Below are 16,301 nucleotides of genomic sequence, written 5' to 3'. Positions count from 1 at the left end.
CAATGGCACAAATATAAAAATGATATATTCCCAACTATGCTATTATCAGATTGCAAGTATAATGAAAAAAACTTGAATATTTTAGTGCCCTGCTGTGATAAGAAAGCTGGCCTAAACAGATCCCATTTCCTGAACTGGAGTCACTGCAGTTACAGAGTCTGTGAAAATTAAAAGACTTGATACATCTAAAGCACAGGTATATTCAGAGTACAGTTTAATTAGAGAGGTTTCACTATCAAAGCCATGCTGGAATCCAAGCTCCTTGACTTAATATGAGCCTTGGTATCATCAGAGAAGCAATGATCACATCTCTGAGCTAATGAGAACGCTACTATGACTTGTAACCTCACTGCATGGCTCTAAATGGAACACAGATTATTAACTGAGCAAGTGAATTTCCTATATATCTCGTCCTATTGATAACTAATATATATATATATATGTATATATATATATACACACACACATACACACACACATATTTGTTAGTTGTACAATAATCCAGCAAACCTATTAGATGGTAAGTGTGCAAGCACAAATAGAAACACTGCATACCGACATCAAAACGTATTTTTCTGTAGGTTATGTTGAAGGTGGAAATTAATTAAATAATTTCAGGTATAGAAATCAATATGGCTAGTGGTTCCACATCTCTTCAACTTATGCATTTGACTTAGATAAATAATTACAGCTTCCTAATGCAAATGAACTCAAATCAGCGAAGTGGCAACTTCAAACTGATGGCACTGTTATTGGCTATGACTGAGAAAGTCCTTCAACATCATTTATGGAGGAAAACGAGTTGGGAGCTGCAGCTAGGGTTCACAGGCTAAACCTATATCACATAAAGAACCGATTCTTAAGCTCATTATCAGCTACAAAGGCATGGTTTGATCACTGTTTGCTAACTTAGCCTGCTCCGAAAAAATTGAGTCTTTCACCCACAAATACTTGCAACGAGGAGTCACTCCATAAAAATGGTGGCAGCACATCTGTGCAACTCATGCTGGATTTGTAGCTGTTGAGCCTGCAATGGCGCCATGAATAAATCATGCTTGGTATGAAATAAAGGTATTTTCAGAAGTTATAAACGGGTTTGGCCACCAATTGTTGACACCAACTCTATATTTTGCAATTACCTCACAGATTCTATCAAAGTCCATACTTTTTGGTCTGTTGCCAAATATGTGAGACCCTTGAGCTTCGACTATTAATTGGTATGTACCCTTGCATCATTACATTACGCATCATGCAGATAGTTCGATTTTCAAAGCATATATCTATATGTATCGTCCCTAAAATGTAAATTAAGTTTTAAATGAGTTACTGGATTAAAAATATTGCTTCTTACAATAAGTAGATATACGTTGTGCTAAATTATGGATATTGTTTTTAAAAAAAAATGTAAACTGGTTAAAAAGTTTTTTTTATTTTTTATTATTGTTTGTACTGGTTGAGTCAAATCTCAGTACCAGTAACTATGAAGGCTGTTATTAGAACCTTCTTTATTTTAATGTGATGTGATCCATTGCAGTATTTGTTGAATGGTCGCAAATCCAGCAGAAGATAATGTACTTGGCTTGGTCAATTTCCTTTTGTACTTGCTTCAATTACAATAAAAAGGAACCCCACCGAAATATTTAATCTGTGCGTGAACCCCATTTTCCAAATTCTGAACACGTGCTGAGTCACAAATTGTGCTTCAAATGGCACCAATGTCATGAATTTACTCAATAGAGAAGAGATCCTTTACATATTAGCACAAATCGGTTATGCACATTTCTATTTCCTTCATAAAATATAACAGTTCGTGGTGGGGGTTAGTCGAGTGAACAACAAACTAACAAACTGTATTAAGTAACTGAGTCACTGGGTACATTTTAAATACAAACGTGCGTGATGAACGATATTTTGCTTTAGTATTAGTTCTGTGGTGCTATCTTCCGGTGCATTCAGTTTGACAGAACCCTAGAATGACCTTTACAACAACTCAAAGTCCAGGACACTGAACAAACACGACTCCTTAGTGGATTTACACTGTGTACATTACCAATATCATTTTATGGTCCGTGGTTATATCCTGCCAAATAATCGAATCCGTTTAGTAAAGCTGCCATTTGTTTTTTAGTCATTTTCTTTTATTCGTGCATTCTAATAGTGTTAAAATCCCACATTTTGATGTAAGAGAATAGTTATTTGGCCTCGTGCATTTATCTCAAGGTAGGGACTATTGCAGGTTCCAGTCATATTGAGATAGATCTCTCCCTACAAATCCAGCAACAGTGAGAGCTCTGTATCACGAGTCCCAGTGCTTTAAATGGGCCGGTACTGTCCGGTACTGAGTACCGACACTTTTTTATTTTGAGAGAGAGTACCGGCCCATCTCAAGAAAAACGTAATACTTTGAATTGGAGAGTACCAGCACTTCTCAGAAACAAGCAGGTACTCTTGCACAGAGTACCTGCACTTTATTTTTTCCATTTCAAGCACTGACGAGTCCTACGAATAAGGAAGTTAGTGAAAACAAATGAATTGTTTACTCATGAAATTCACTAATACTACACCAAAGACCAGCTCAAACTCTGATCACCCTAAGCCCAGTTCCTACTCTATGCCACACCCAAACCTGGGGACCAGCTGCTCTTACCTTTGGTGTCTTTTCACTTTAACCTGCACAAAGACAAGAAGCACCAGAGACTCACAGGCAGACACATCTGTGTCATCATACTGCTTCCTATAAGCACACACATAACTTCACTGCAAGCTGCACTTGAGGATGCTGAGAAAGGGACATAAAAGTAGTACCACAGCGGGTGCAAGTCAGGGATCAGGGGACAATGGATGCTGGGGTGCTTTCCAACAGTGGTCCGAGAATAAGGCTGGACATAGTGCTGCACTGCAGACGTTGGTCTACAGAACAGCTAGGATTAGTGCAGCATGTACTGCAATTTTGGTGATGCTGCATTCATAATGGTACAATCATAGAGATGTGGCCCCCTGAGGGACGGATCATGTGCAACATAATTTAACATGACTAAGTAATGAGTAAATAATTACTTTAATTACTAGTGGATTATATCAACTTGCCTTTGTGTTAGTTATTTAGTTCTGATAACGTACCAGCCAACCAATGAGCAAAATTTGATATTCATTACACATTTATTTACCAAAAACAATTTTGTAAAAGTGGATCCAGTGGAATAAGCATAGAAATGGGTGATGTGTTTCAGCCTGCGCTGCACAGTTATGCATTACATACTGGGACACTGCAGATACCAGCACGGTATATGGCAATCAGATTAAAACTAGTCTTGGGGAGGCGCTTAGGAATTGTTATTATTCACCCAGAGATACTGCTTTACACACTAGTGTGCAGTAGAATCATGCTTCACTTTGGAGCTATCCATGCTGTTGAAACACTGGCCAGGATTTGGGGCTTCACCTACTTGGATATCAATTTATTTAGGAGTTTTGTAAAGTGCTATGTGTAACCTTTAAGGTACTTCAGAGGGCTGGCAAGCATTACATAATACACAACCAGAGAGGGAGAAATGGGACGTCAGAATCCCATTGCAAGGTTTGGAACCAAGGTCTGCAAAATGCTCTCCCTTGAGTATGAGCATTATTCGGTCAATCAATTCTCCTTCAGAACTTCCCGTACAATCTATTTCATCATAAGTAGGACATTTCTTTTATTTTTTGTGCTGTAAAATACATTGTTTGGTCCCCTTTCTCTCAAGTTTTTTCAAGGTACGAGATATTCTCCAAAGACTCTTTTGGAATGGGATGTCCTTGATCTACGCTTGCTTGCTAAGTGCAATTATGTCCTGGAATTAGAACAATAAACAAAGAACTGGGCTACTTTTACGGTCCAACCATCGTTTGGGGAAGGGTTTTGTAATGATGAGGCTTATGAAAAGAAGAGATAATCAAGAAGACCTGAGACTATGGAACAAGGAGGAGACAATATAGGGAAGCGTAGCAGAGAGCACTAAAGATAGGGTATCAAAGAGAAAGTAATCTCTAGAAGGGCGGGTGGAGAATCAAAACGAAGTTAATCCTGGGAATGTGAAGTGATGTGGGGAGGAAGGAAAGGGGGGCGTTTGAAAATGGAATATCATTAAAGGAAGCACAGGAATATTGAGGCATGAAGCAGGGAGGCCTTGAAGAAAAATGGGTGATGGGGGCTGTCGGTGAAGAAGGATAAAGATGGAGACTTGGGTAAAATGAAGGTAGGTGCTATGATGAGCCGTATTAGTCGGGTTCGTAGTAGAAATACTTGTTTATTATGCTCTAAGTTCTTGCCGGCTCCTCGTAACTGCCGCACTCACCGGACCGAACTCCGTAGCAACAGAAAGTAGGAACCGTCAAGCGTTCGCTCACCCGCTGGAATCAGTAATGACAACAACCATATTACAACAGTAAGCATGGGCGGAGAGACACGAGTGATAGCGCGACTTGGGACAATAAGTTAAGGGGTATGTGGCTCGGGAAGATCTCAGGATGGTATGAGAAAATACGTGTGGACGTGAATACCAAATAGTAAGTGGATAGGAAAGGGGATTGGTATGAGACGTGGATAAAAAGAGTAAAGTGACAGGAGAATAGACTGAAGAAGGAAATACTGGGAGAAAGTCTACGAGATTAGACTAGGTGCCGCAAAATACAGAAGTGGGTGGCAGGCATGGGAATGGAACTGATCAGCTTTGATATGGGTTAGAAATACTGTGTGTGGATATTTCTAGGATACTAAGTGAGACACAGGCGCGAGCTAACGAAAGGTACAGGCTGATAACTCCGTTCACTACTCACCTTCTTCTCGCTGCCAGCGGTGCACGGTGAATTCGGCCCCGCCGTCGGCCTCCTGGAGGGCCCGGCACACCTCTGCCTGGGTACCCAGAATCAACAACTCCATTCGAGTCTTCATGTCCCGAGGGGCGCTAAGAAGAGTGGACAGAGGGGACACCGGCGGCGCCATGAAACCAGTCATGCCCTCGAGCAGCCTCTCCTCCTCTCCGGGACTCTCAATTCGGGCCATGTATGCTCGCTGCAGCCCGCCTCCTAACAGCGCTGCCCCAGCCAAAAGGGCTGCACCTCTTAGCATCCAGCCAACTCTACCGGATCCTGCATCGCCGCAGCTGGGCCCCTCCGCCGTGCAAAGACACCGGCAGGCAGGCACCGGGGTTCGGACGGGACAGCGTCGGGAAAGGGCGACAGCGGACCAGGGGCTACCACAGAGGCTCCGGGAAGAAAGGGGCAATAGCGCCCTGGAGGCACCCACCCGCAACAGGAACATGACAAGAAGAACAGACTCAAACAACCGTACTACACCTAACAACTCCGGTTCTGGACTGAGCGCACCCGCTGTATAACACTGGGAACTGTCAACGTGAAAGAGGCGTGGACCACTGGCGGTGTTACACCGAACATCTAGCCCGGCGCATGCGATACAACACGTCCTGTCCGGCTGCCATCTTAAAATCAGGCAAACCTGGCGTTCAGAAACCAAAAGATGACATTAAAGTCAACTTCCGCCTGACCCAATAACTGCTGTAGTTCAGCGACCATCATGGAAGCGCAGCTAATAGTGACCGGACCATGGTGTATGTACTTTACCCACTAAAGATCTCACGATACATTGGACTTTGTAATGAGCCTAAAACCCTAGTGACTAAGAAAGTGGTTTCGACAGTGAGAATTAAAGAACAATCTTTTGGCCGCGATCACGAAGTGCTTGCTCTCTTGTACAGCCTCAGTAATGACAAAGTGGCGGACGAGTCACTTTCAGGCCAATCGTTTTAGGCAGTGTATTATGGCCTTAGCAGTTCATCATAAAAGACCCGGCCTTTCGGATTACAGGATCTTCTAGTTACAGTACAATGTGAAACTTAGAGCGATCTTAAAAACTAGAAGTGGGAGAGCATCTGAAAGCTCGAGCCAAAAGATAGTCTCTGGCTCAACTCGAGGTCTTCTTGGAAATTTGAGTCTGGTAACGCGTCCCTTTATGATAATTTATTACACATCAGGACTCGTTTTAGGCAAATTAATCTTTTGACCCAGTTGAGAGACACCTTAGGACGAGATAGCTAATCAAAATGTCAATCAATACTTCAATAATGTCATCAATATTTATCATGACAATACATTTCACTTTAGTCAAAGTGATTAATCAGTTCAAGACTCTACCATGACCTTGCAGCCATGAATAACCACACCAGTTTAGTAGAATTTTATAAGTTTTATTCCCTATTGATTACAAATCTAAGAGAGAAAACCAAGAAACATAATAGCATAGTCACGATATGGCAACTTTGGTAAGATTTCATTAAGGCGAGAATCAAAAACATCAGAACATAATACGGCGTGAACATAGATCAGTTTAGCAGAGTGTCAATAATGCGTCAGTTCAACAAAGCATAGATTCAGTCATTTGCCAATTTGCGTCAGTTAGTGAACCCCTGTCCTAACCACTGATTAGCATTGGCATGTTGGGCTTCATGCCAAACAATTTAGAACACCAATTTGGAAAATATATAACTATGGTCCCTGTAAAAAGTAAGCAGTTGGTACCTAGAAAGGAAAAGCAAACAGACAAATCACAAATACATTGTCATAATTACCCTCCAAAGTTTAGGTCAGTGCACAGGTTCAGTCTTCGTCTTCAGGACATCAGTCAAATCGCCATCAGTCAAAACTCAGCTCTGGGGCAAAATGGGGCACTTCCCCCATAAGGAGGCAAAGTGTAAAATGGGCAAATCTAAGGACAAGGATGGTTCTAAGCGAACCAATAAGTCACCAAACAGAGTGACAAAGTTTCTGGATAAAATCAATAGCATTCCCTAACCCACCTCAATGGCTCCCCGTGTCATGGGTTTTTATCCCTTTTTCGTTGTACATTCCCCCCAAAATTCTATTGGACATTTGTTATACCCCACTATCTTTAACCTATCAGAAAACACATTAGATCACCTATCTTTCACCCCATATTATTTTACAAGTCCCTGATTGGTTCTCTTGTTCGATATCTTCAGAGGTTGCACGTCCGGTATGATTTCATCTTTCTGTAATTCTTTGCACATCTTTTGGTCAATAGCTCCATTGTCTTCACCTGTTTGAATGACCTTGTACATTACATTAATCTACACTGTTTAATTTTGTTTTAATATCACCCTACAAGCAATGAAAAAAAATACCTGGGAACGGATCTAGCATGGTTACATTCGTCTTCTAGTTTGAAGAAAAATAAAAGGTCGTGTCCTTTTGCGAGTCAGCACTCTGCAAGATAGGAAAAATACATTTAATATGAGAGCCAAGCAGCTAAGCTTCGGCTCATGCTAACTTAAGGCCTATAAGGATTTCAGCACACATTTAATAATACAATTATTAATAATTAGTATGAACCTATTCAATATGACAATACATAAAACATTTTAGTCATCATTATTAGTTCACGTATACATTGGCGGCCCCTCCCCGTGATCACATTTCAGGTGCACGTTTAAGCAAAATTACTATTACAGTTTCTATGCGGCATTATCACACATTAATTCATAGATATTTATGTTAATAGAGATTATATAAGCTACGCTCTCTCAGTCCCTCCTCTGATGACGTTCGTCATCACACAAACCTTTCCCTGCAGCCTTTCACTTAATTTTTCACTTTACGCACAATGCGCATTTCAACATCTTATCCCTTGTGTGAACTTTCCCAAATTTCATTAAAATTTTTCTCCCTTTCACTTTCTTCATTCTTCTTATTCCTCTTTTTCCAATTTCGTTTAATTTTATCATTAATTTTGCATGCTCCCCATAAACTTAATAAACAGGCCAGAACAATTAATAGACCCCCTAGTATTTTTGCAAGAATCCCATTCCAAATGTTGCTAAACCAGCTGCCTACTCTGGCAATTCCTTTTCCCTTTTTCTCCCACACTCCAGGTTCCTTCAAATCCTTCAAATCTGCACTATCTTTAGTTAGGTTAGTAAGCATACCTCAAATCTTTTTACTATTATCGGGTATATATGAGCAACAATGACGCTCGTTGAGCATCTTGCAGACTCCGCAGCTCTTTGCTAAAAGAATGTCTAAAGCAAGCCGATTTTGAAGAGTCATAGCTCTTTCCGCAGCAAGTTCAGTATCCATCAGGCGTATAGCCCCTGTAAAGTTTGTCAGCATGTTATCCACAATAGTAGACAACTTTCGAATCTTTATAGAGTTTAAGATAACCCCTATTGAAGGAATTATGGCTCCAAATATGTCACCAACGACAGCAGCTGCTGTCTCTCATTTTTGTCTAGCATGTTGTAATTCAGACGTTTTAGGTATTTGCTTTAAGTCATCAATCTGGTAAATCTTTGGGAAAACTATTCCCAAATAACATGTTCCATACCATCCCTTAGGGAGACAGTAATAAGCATTAAGTCCACAGATATAATAGATTCCAGGGTTCGCTGGGTCCTGTCCATTTAACATGAATGTCCATTTACTCTGAAACAAAAACACATGCCTGCATCCACTCGTTCCCACAAATAAAGTGTCATGTTCAGATTTCGGCCTATATATACAAAGCCTTCCCACATGTAATGCATCTATAGCTAATTTGCCTTGCGTCTTTATTGCAGTGTAAGCATACTCATTTGCATATGTGCGTTTCTCTAGCCCTTTTTCCAGTCGCTCTTTTAAAGCTTTGCGTCTATCATCAGTATGATCTAAGAAGCTTTTCTTCACAGGTGTCAATAAGCAAGTCAGATTATTGCGGTGTGCATAAGCTGTCCCAAATGTAAGTGTCGGTTCAAAGAAACCTCTAACTAATTTTATACTATGCTCCTTAGCTAACTTGTTCAGAAACTCAATCACAGGCACAAAGGAAAACACTACAGCCAAATTTGAGTAAAACTATTGCACATGCTATTGATCATAGAATCTTGTTAGTAACAAACTACAACTTATCCCATAGGTTAATGGAAGACTATGATAGGTGACCCCCTCTTGTACTGATGAAAGAATCTTTGTGCATACATAACAGTTTTTCGCATCCATGGTCTCAACATACTCATTCAGCAAGCAATAGAAGACATTAGTGGAGAGTTCCCCTTTTGAGTTAGTTCCCTCATGCAAGTGTTTTGTGTCCTGCTCAAACTTTTCCCATGGTGTTAGTGTTGTAGTCTCAGGTTTTGAAGCATTGTTAGTCGCTTTCTTATCCAACCACGACATTCCCACAATCACACCTACAATTGTTACTGCACATACAATACCTAATATAAGACTTAACCAACCACACACCTTACCCTTCTTGTTACTACCTCTATTATAAGCCATGTCTGTAAAGAATCAGATAGCAAAATAACTCAAAGCAAACAGTCAACTTGAGGATGATATAAAAGCTCTCTTCTTTTTTTTTTTTTTCAAAGTCTCTCTTTCTTCTTGCGTGTATTTACAGCGTTCCACTCACTCCAGGTCCCCTTTTGTCAAATCAGGTTAGCAGCTTGTCATACTCGGGTTTCATAGTCAATTCAGGTTATCAGTGTCACATCTGGTAATTTATAAGTCCCTTTTTTAGCTTTTCAGCTTTTTTCCTTTTCAATTTCAGTTTTAACACAGTCTCTTTCTCTGATTGAATTCAGGTACCGTAGTATTGACCAGGTACTTCTCGATGAAAACAGAATTCTAAGAATTCTTGTTGCCGTTCAGATGCCGTTGCATACGCCCAATCAGGACCTGTGTACCTTCTATCTGCAGTTCTTTTTCTTTTCAATCTGCGCTCGCCTTGCAATTCTCCTTCACTTAGATCCTCTATTCGGGATGTATCAGTTTCTTCTGTTATTGTTTCAACAGGTGCTATCTTTTCTTTTGCAGCCTGCTTCTCTGGCCAGTTATCTACCTTATGTGTTTTCTTCTTGCTTGTCCTTTCAGGACGCTGAACAGCACCCTTCTCTTGTGCTATGGTGTTTTCTCTTGATGGACCTGCAACTGGCTCAGGGGATGCCGGTGTGCTTTGATCTCTCTCTGCTATTTCCCCTTCCCCTTCTTCTTCTTCTGGATCTGTAACTAGTTCAAACTCTAACCCGTATCCGTCTACTTCTGGGAGAACCTCTCCTTGATTTAGTTCTCCTGTTGCCTCTACTGAGATAGGCACACTGTCGCCTCTCTCTAACTCGTTTACTGTTTGAGGGACTAGGCTGTTCTCAGTGGACTCTCCTACAGTCTCAGTTCCTCCTTGGCTATTTTCTGACCCTGAGACTTCCTTCTCTGGAACTGCTGAGTTAGAAACTTCAAGTTCCTCATCAGTTGGACATGTTACCTTCTTTGTGTGACTGGCATGTATCCAGTTTGGAACGCCTGCACATTTCACAGCAGTGGTTGTTGTCAGTATTACTTGATATGGCCCCTTCCAAACACGACTTTCTCACGTGATTCTTGACAACTACCCAGTCACCGGTTTGCAGGGTGTGACCTGGATCACTGATCGGTGGCAATGTGTTGGCTTCCACCTGGTGAGAAAAAGAGCGAACCACATCAGCCAAACCTTTGCAATAGTCCAACACCATATCATCCGTGATATTCACAAGAGCATTTGCAGGTATTGCGGGCAGCCTCATAGCTCTGCCCATAAGGATTTCATGGGGTGACAGTCCTGTCTTCTTATCAGGGGTGTTCCTCATCGACATCAGCACTAAGGGCAATGCATCTGGCCATTTCATATTGGTAGCTGCGCACATCTTTGCCATTCTCGACTTCAAGGTACCATTCATTTGTTCTACTAGTCCTGATGCTTCAGGGCGGTAGCTACAATGCAGCTTCTGTTCAATGTCTAACGCTAAAGCTTAATCACCTCATTGTCGAAGTGTCTGCCCCTATCTGATTCTAAAGAGACCGGAAAACCGAACGTGGGTATTAGTTCTCTAAGCAACAGCTTTGCAAATGTGAGACTGTCATTTCTATGTGTGGGGTAAGCTTCAATCCAGTGGCTGAAAACACACACAATCACCAACAGGCACTTCAATCCTCCACAAACAGGCCTCTCAATGAAATCCATTTGCATCCTGCTAAATGGACCGCCAGTTCTCCCTATGTGGCTCAAAGTTACCACAGTCCCTTTTCCTGCATTAATCTGTTGATGCACCTGTGACAAGTAACTTCTGCGGCTTGTCTGAATTTTGGGTTAAACCAGTCAATCTTGAATGACCTGATCATTGCATCTCTCCCAAGATGTGCTTGTTCGTGATAAAGCTTTGCGAATTGTGACAGAAGACTATTTGGCAAAACCAGTTTCCCTCCTCTGAGACCCATAAGTCATCAGCTCTTTGTACACATTGCATTCTCTGCCAGGAGCGTTTCTCCTCTCTGCTAGCACGACCTTGTAGTGTTTTTAGCTCATCTAGTGTATCAACCACCCTTAATACAAAGTTTAAGCATGTTTCATTTTCAGTTTGCGGTAACAATTCCCACTGATCCTTGAACGATATACAGTTCAATGCGCAAAACCTCGAGACTTGATCTGCATAGCGGTTTCCCATGGACACAAAGGGGGTCGCGAATGACGGAAGCGCCGCCAACAGGCTGGCGGTGCTTCCAAGCCATTCTGACCGCGGCGGTAAAGCCGCGGTCAGAAAACCGGGGCCGGCGGTTTCCCGCCGTTTTTCCCCCGGCTGGGCGAATCCGCCAGGGCAGCGCTGCAAGCAGCGCTGCCCTGGGGATTCTGACCCCCTTCCCGCCAGCCTGTTTCTGGCGGTTTTCACCGCCAGAAAGAGGCTGGTGGGAACGGGAGTCCTGGGGCCCCTGGGGGCCCCTGCACTGCCCATGCCACTGGCATGGGCAGTGCAGGGGCCCCCTAACAGGGCCCCATGAAGCTTTTCACTGTCTGCTTAGCAGACAGTGAAAAGCGCGACGGGTGCAACTGCACCCGTCGCACGCCCGCAACACCGCCGGCTCCATTCGGAGCCGGCTTCTGTGTTGCAGGCCTCCTTCCCGCTGGGCCGGCGGGCGCTAACATGGTTATCGCCCGCCGGCCCAGCGGGAAGGTTGGAATGCCGGCAGCGGTTTTTTGTCCGCATAGCGGCCAAATGGCGGTTCCCGCCTGGCGGGCGGCAACTGCCGCCCGCCAGAGTCAGAATGACCGCCAAAGTCTTGTGACTTAACATGAGCATTGCATTTCACCACAGCAATTTCAAGAGGTACCTGAATTGCATGTAACAAATCCTTAACCTGCTCGCCATTTTTCACTGGGGAACCAGAAGAGGTCATGAAACCTCTCTTTGACCACAATTGGCCAAAATCTTGTACAATGCCGAATCCATATCTGCTGTCAGTATAGATAGTGACTCTCAGATTTTCAGCTGCGTGGCATGCCTTAGTAAGGGCAATTAATTCTGCCACTTGTGCGGAATATACTCTCTCGAGCCAGGAAGCTTCAATGATACCGGCTATGGTACACACAGCATAACCAGCTCTCAGCATTCCGACTGAGTCTCTCAAACAGGATCCGTCAACAAACATAATGCAGTCATTTTTTTTTAACTGCGTATCTTGGATGCCATGTGGTACTGCGGCACCTGGGGAAACACCGCATTTGGCTTAACTTGAACTTTAACTGGTTCCACACTCCTTTTATTAGTCCCACTTCCTTTCCTGCCAAATCCCACACCTTCTCCGTCACCGTTCCCTGTTATTCGGTTGGTAAGTCAGTCACTGTAAGCATCAGGAATAATGTTATCAAAGGGTAATCTTCATTCGTGTTTTGTGTCTCTAACTCTGAGAACTGACCATCTTCTCCTTCATCATCACTGTTTGTCTGCACCTCAATTCCATCATTGGAACAGGTAATCGAGCATTTCGTTTTGCATAATAAGTCTCTTCCCAGTAGGGACACAGGGCTTGAATCGCAGACTACAAACTTATGCAGTCACTGAAAGTTGCCAATTTCAACTTGCACCGGATTTGTAATCGGATTTGTCAAGTACCGGTTTGCTACTCCTACCACTCTTATGGGACGCCCTGAAAGTGGCAATTTTGTAACTTCTGCGCTTCTGACTGTAGAGCGTGTAGCTCCGGTGTCAACCAAAAAGGAAACCTTGTGACCCATTACCTTCCCCTCTACATAGGGTCCCCTCTGATCTACTTCTAGGGACGCTGCAAGCCTGCACTCGTCAGTGTCTGAACTGTCATCCGACCATTCATCATTTATTCCATCTTCACCACCCAATGGGAATTGCTGTACTGTATTATTTTGGATCATCACTTGACCTGTGACCTGCTGAGGAAGCATCACCTGCTGCTGACCCATTGGAGCTAATGGTAATTGCATTTGCTGTCTAGGTACCATGGGAACCTGCTGTTGTACGTGCTGCATTTGCGCTGGTTGAACACGCAGCATTTGCATTTGCTACATGGGCTGTAGCCCCTGCATCTGGACCATGTTATTCTGGAAGTTTTGATTTTGACTTCTCATTTTTGGACCTTTCACATTTTGTATTGTACCGACATTTGTGCTTTGTTGAACGACACCCTCCTGTACCGCGTTCGGACATTCCCGCTTCCAGTGCCCCACGCCCCCGCACGCGTGACATGGAGACAACTTTTTCATCCCTTGTACGTCATTTTGAACCACAACAGTATTCAAATCTGGACCGCGATTCACAAAACCTCGACCTCGGCCTCTCGGTTGTGCCTGAAACACACCATTCCCTTGCGGTTGCTGCTGTATCATCTGCTGAATTCCATTTCCCAGCATACCTGCCTGCGCTGCCCTTATCTGCATCGCCATCACTTTCTCTTTCAACTTTCTCTGCTTTAGCTCAATCTCGTCACTACAGTATTTCGCATATTGCAACACTTCATCAATCGGCTTTTCTTGCCAACAGATCAAATGATTCTTAATCATCTGGCTGACCTCTGGTCTCAGCCCTTCAACAAATCTGAACACAAGATTGTTCATGTCTTTCGGCTCAATAGTCTCAGTACCACTGTAATGTTTAAATGCCTTCAACAACCTCTCATAGTAAGCATGTATCGATTCTTTATCCTCCTGTGAGGTCCGGTCGATCTTCTGCCAATCTGTCACTTTCGGCGACATTTTCTGCTTCAAAAAATCAATTACTTTATGATAGTACTTCATCACCTCCTCAGAGGGTGCTCCAGTCGCCTTATCCCTTGCTGACTCCTGTGTCGGCCAGTCTACACCTCTCTTGCACTCAAACCATAAGTCAGACGGAACAATGATCTCAAACAAGGTATTCAAGTCTTCCCAGAGACACTTCGCAAGCTTCACAAACCTATCTGTTTGCTGGTACCACCCGATCAGTTTCTCCCTCAACCTGGGATAATCATTTGTGAAAGATAGAATGTCTCCCCTGGACCACAGTACATGAACTAAAACCCCACCAACTGTTTCTCTCATTGGTATCATCTTTATTGATTCCATATCTGGTGAAGCTTTAGCCTGACTTGATCCCGGACTGTCCCTTTTCTCCTTATCTCTTTTCTTTGCCCATCTGCCTTCCCACTTGTCTAAAGCTCCCCAGATCTGAGCACTTTGCAGTATTTCTTTTAGATGTGCTTTCATTCCAGCAGACCTCATGTGCTCAAAGTCCTTTGAGTCAAAGTCTAATCTGTAGCTACTTTTTAAATGTTTAGTATTCTCAATATCGATATGGTATTTGTCTGCCAGGTTCGCCAACCTCTGATGTACCTTGCCTACTTCTTTAGTGATTTTAGGACACAGATTCCTCAATTCTGCTTCTGCGTATGACTCTAATCTGTTCACCCCCATTGTTCCTTCCACTAGTTCAGCAGGTTCAACGCCCAGTCTTACAAAATTCAGGTAATCATTTTCCTCCGACTTTTCCGCTTCCACTGCAGTTACTGTAGTCTTTTGTGAAGCATAGGTTTTCTCTAATCACTCATTTAACTGTTTTACCGTAAAACCTTGCAGTGAAATATTCCCTGCATACATCATTGGCGACTGTGAAGCATTCATACTTATTGTGTGTGGGGTTAGCACTCCTAGCCCGTCTCATTGCCTCCAATGGTGCTTCAACCGGGCTAAGGTCTAGCAAAGACCTCGGTCTTTCGACCGCTTGCTCTCCTGGGGCCATTAACTGGGGAATTCCTATGGACACTCCTCTTATTGCATCTTGTGTCATTACCCCCTGATCACGCATGCCAGGCTTACCTTGTGCATACAATGGCACCGGTGGACCAACAGTAATTGGCAATGATATGGCCGCAGGTGTCTGACCTGGTCCAAAACTCCGTGAAGCAGCGACTCCAAAGGTCTGATTCTCTGAAGCCGGGGCAAGTATTAATGGAGGTCCTGCTGCTGGATTATACCCTGGTATTAGTTGTGGCTGGGGCAGCAATTGTGGAGTTGGCTCAATCTGCACTAACCTCGATTTTGTATATTTCGGGTCTGGCGGCAGTATCATATTTGTAGTAGTCTCTAGTACTGGGACATCTGGATAGATTCTCGATATCTGCGGTGGAGGTTGCAACTGTATCTGCATGTCTGGTGCAGTGGGTACACTGACACTATTCTTTATCGAACCCATATCACTAGTCTGTACTGTATCAGTAACTCCCTTCTCCTGCGACTGGTTCCCAGGACCCATACTAGTGCTCAGGACATTGTTGCTTACCGTATAAGGTGGCGGGCGATCATATAATATTTGATTTAGAAATTCCTCATCGTCTGAGTCATCTTCTTCTATCCAGCACCTATTGGTCTCTTTAGGCTTACTAGAGTCTTTGTCTGTCTTACAGGTGGCCTTCTTCCCCTGCGTCTCATCTCCCTGTGTTACTGCTGGGAATAATTTGAGTCCGTCAAATATTCCCCGTCTCCACATTTTGCTCTCATTATCCCACCTAGCTTCCGCTAACGTCTTTTCTGCCCTCTTTATTCTTCTTTGGAATTTTTCTTGTCTTTGTTTAATAGCCATTAAATCCCAAATTGCTAAAGCCTCGTACTGAGCTGGCCTCGGAGGTGGTTTCTGTACACTTAACATCCACCTTAAATTCTCTAGAACTCTCGTATTGAACGTCCCGTGTTCTGGAAACGCCAAACATCCCTCTTTTTCTGTCAATTTGTGCCACTGTTTCATCCATAAACAAGGCGCAACACCCTTTTCCTCCATGACTATATAAGCTGGAGTACCCTCAGGTGGTGTAGGCTCCCCTTCACTCACCATAATGTATGCGTCTCCTTTCAGAGCGCTCTTAAAAGCTTTGATAAAGTTCATCTTTACGTTTTTTCCTTTGTTGTATTTAATCAGAAATGACTTTAATTCCCAGGACACTCTTCACCC

The 16,301-nt window shown here is 43.2% G+C and overlaps 1 protein-coding gene across 1 annotated transcript in view; it reads right to left on the bottom strand.

Annotated features, from left to right (window-relative positions):
- CPOX (coproporphyrinogen oxidase) overlaps positions 1–5,464 on the bottom strand; it is a 62,173-nt gene extending 56,709 nt beyond the window's left edge. The window contains exon 1 of the mRNA XM_069204909.1: positions 4,813–5,464. Coding sequence (XP_069061010.1) covers positions 4,813–5,296 — 484 coding nt within the window. The 5' untranslated portion in view covers positions 5,297–5,464. The remainder of the gene's footprint in view (positions 1–4,812) is intronic.
- Between the last annotated feature and the right edge of the window lie 10,837 nt (positions 5,465–16,301).

This window comes from Pleurodeles waltl, chromosome 8, assembly GCF_031143425.1.
Source record: "Pleurodeles waltl isolate 20211129_DDA chromosome 8, aPleWal1.hap1.20221129, whole genome shotgun sequence".
NCBI classification, from domain to species: Eukaryota; Metazoa; Chordata; class Amphibia; order Caudata; family Salamandridae; genus Pleurodeles; species Pleurodeles waltl.
The sequence above is the reverse complement of the archived record's forward strand: the minus strand, read 5'-3'. Positions and strand labels throughout refer to the sequence as shown.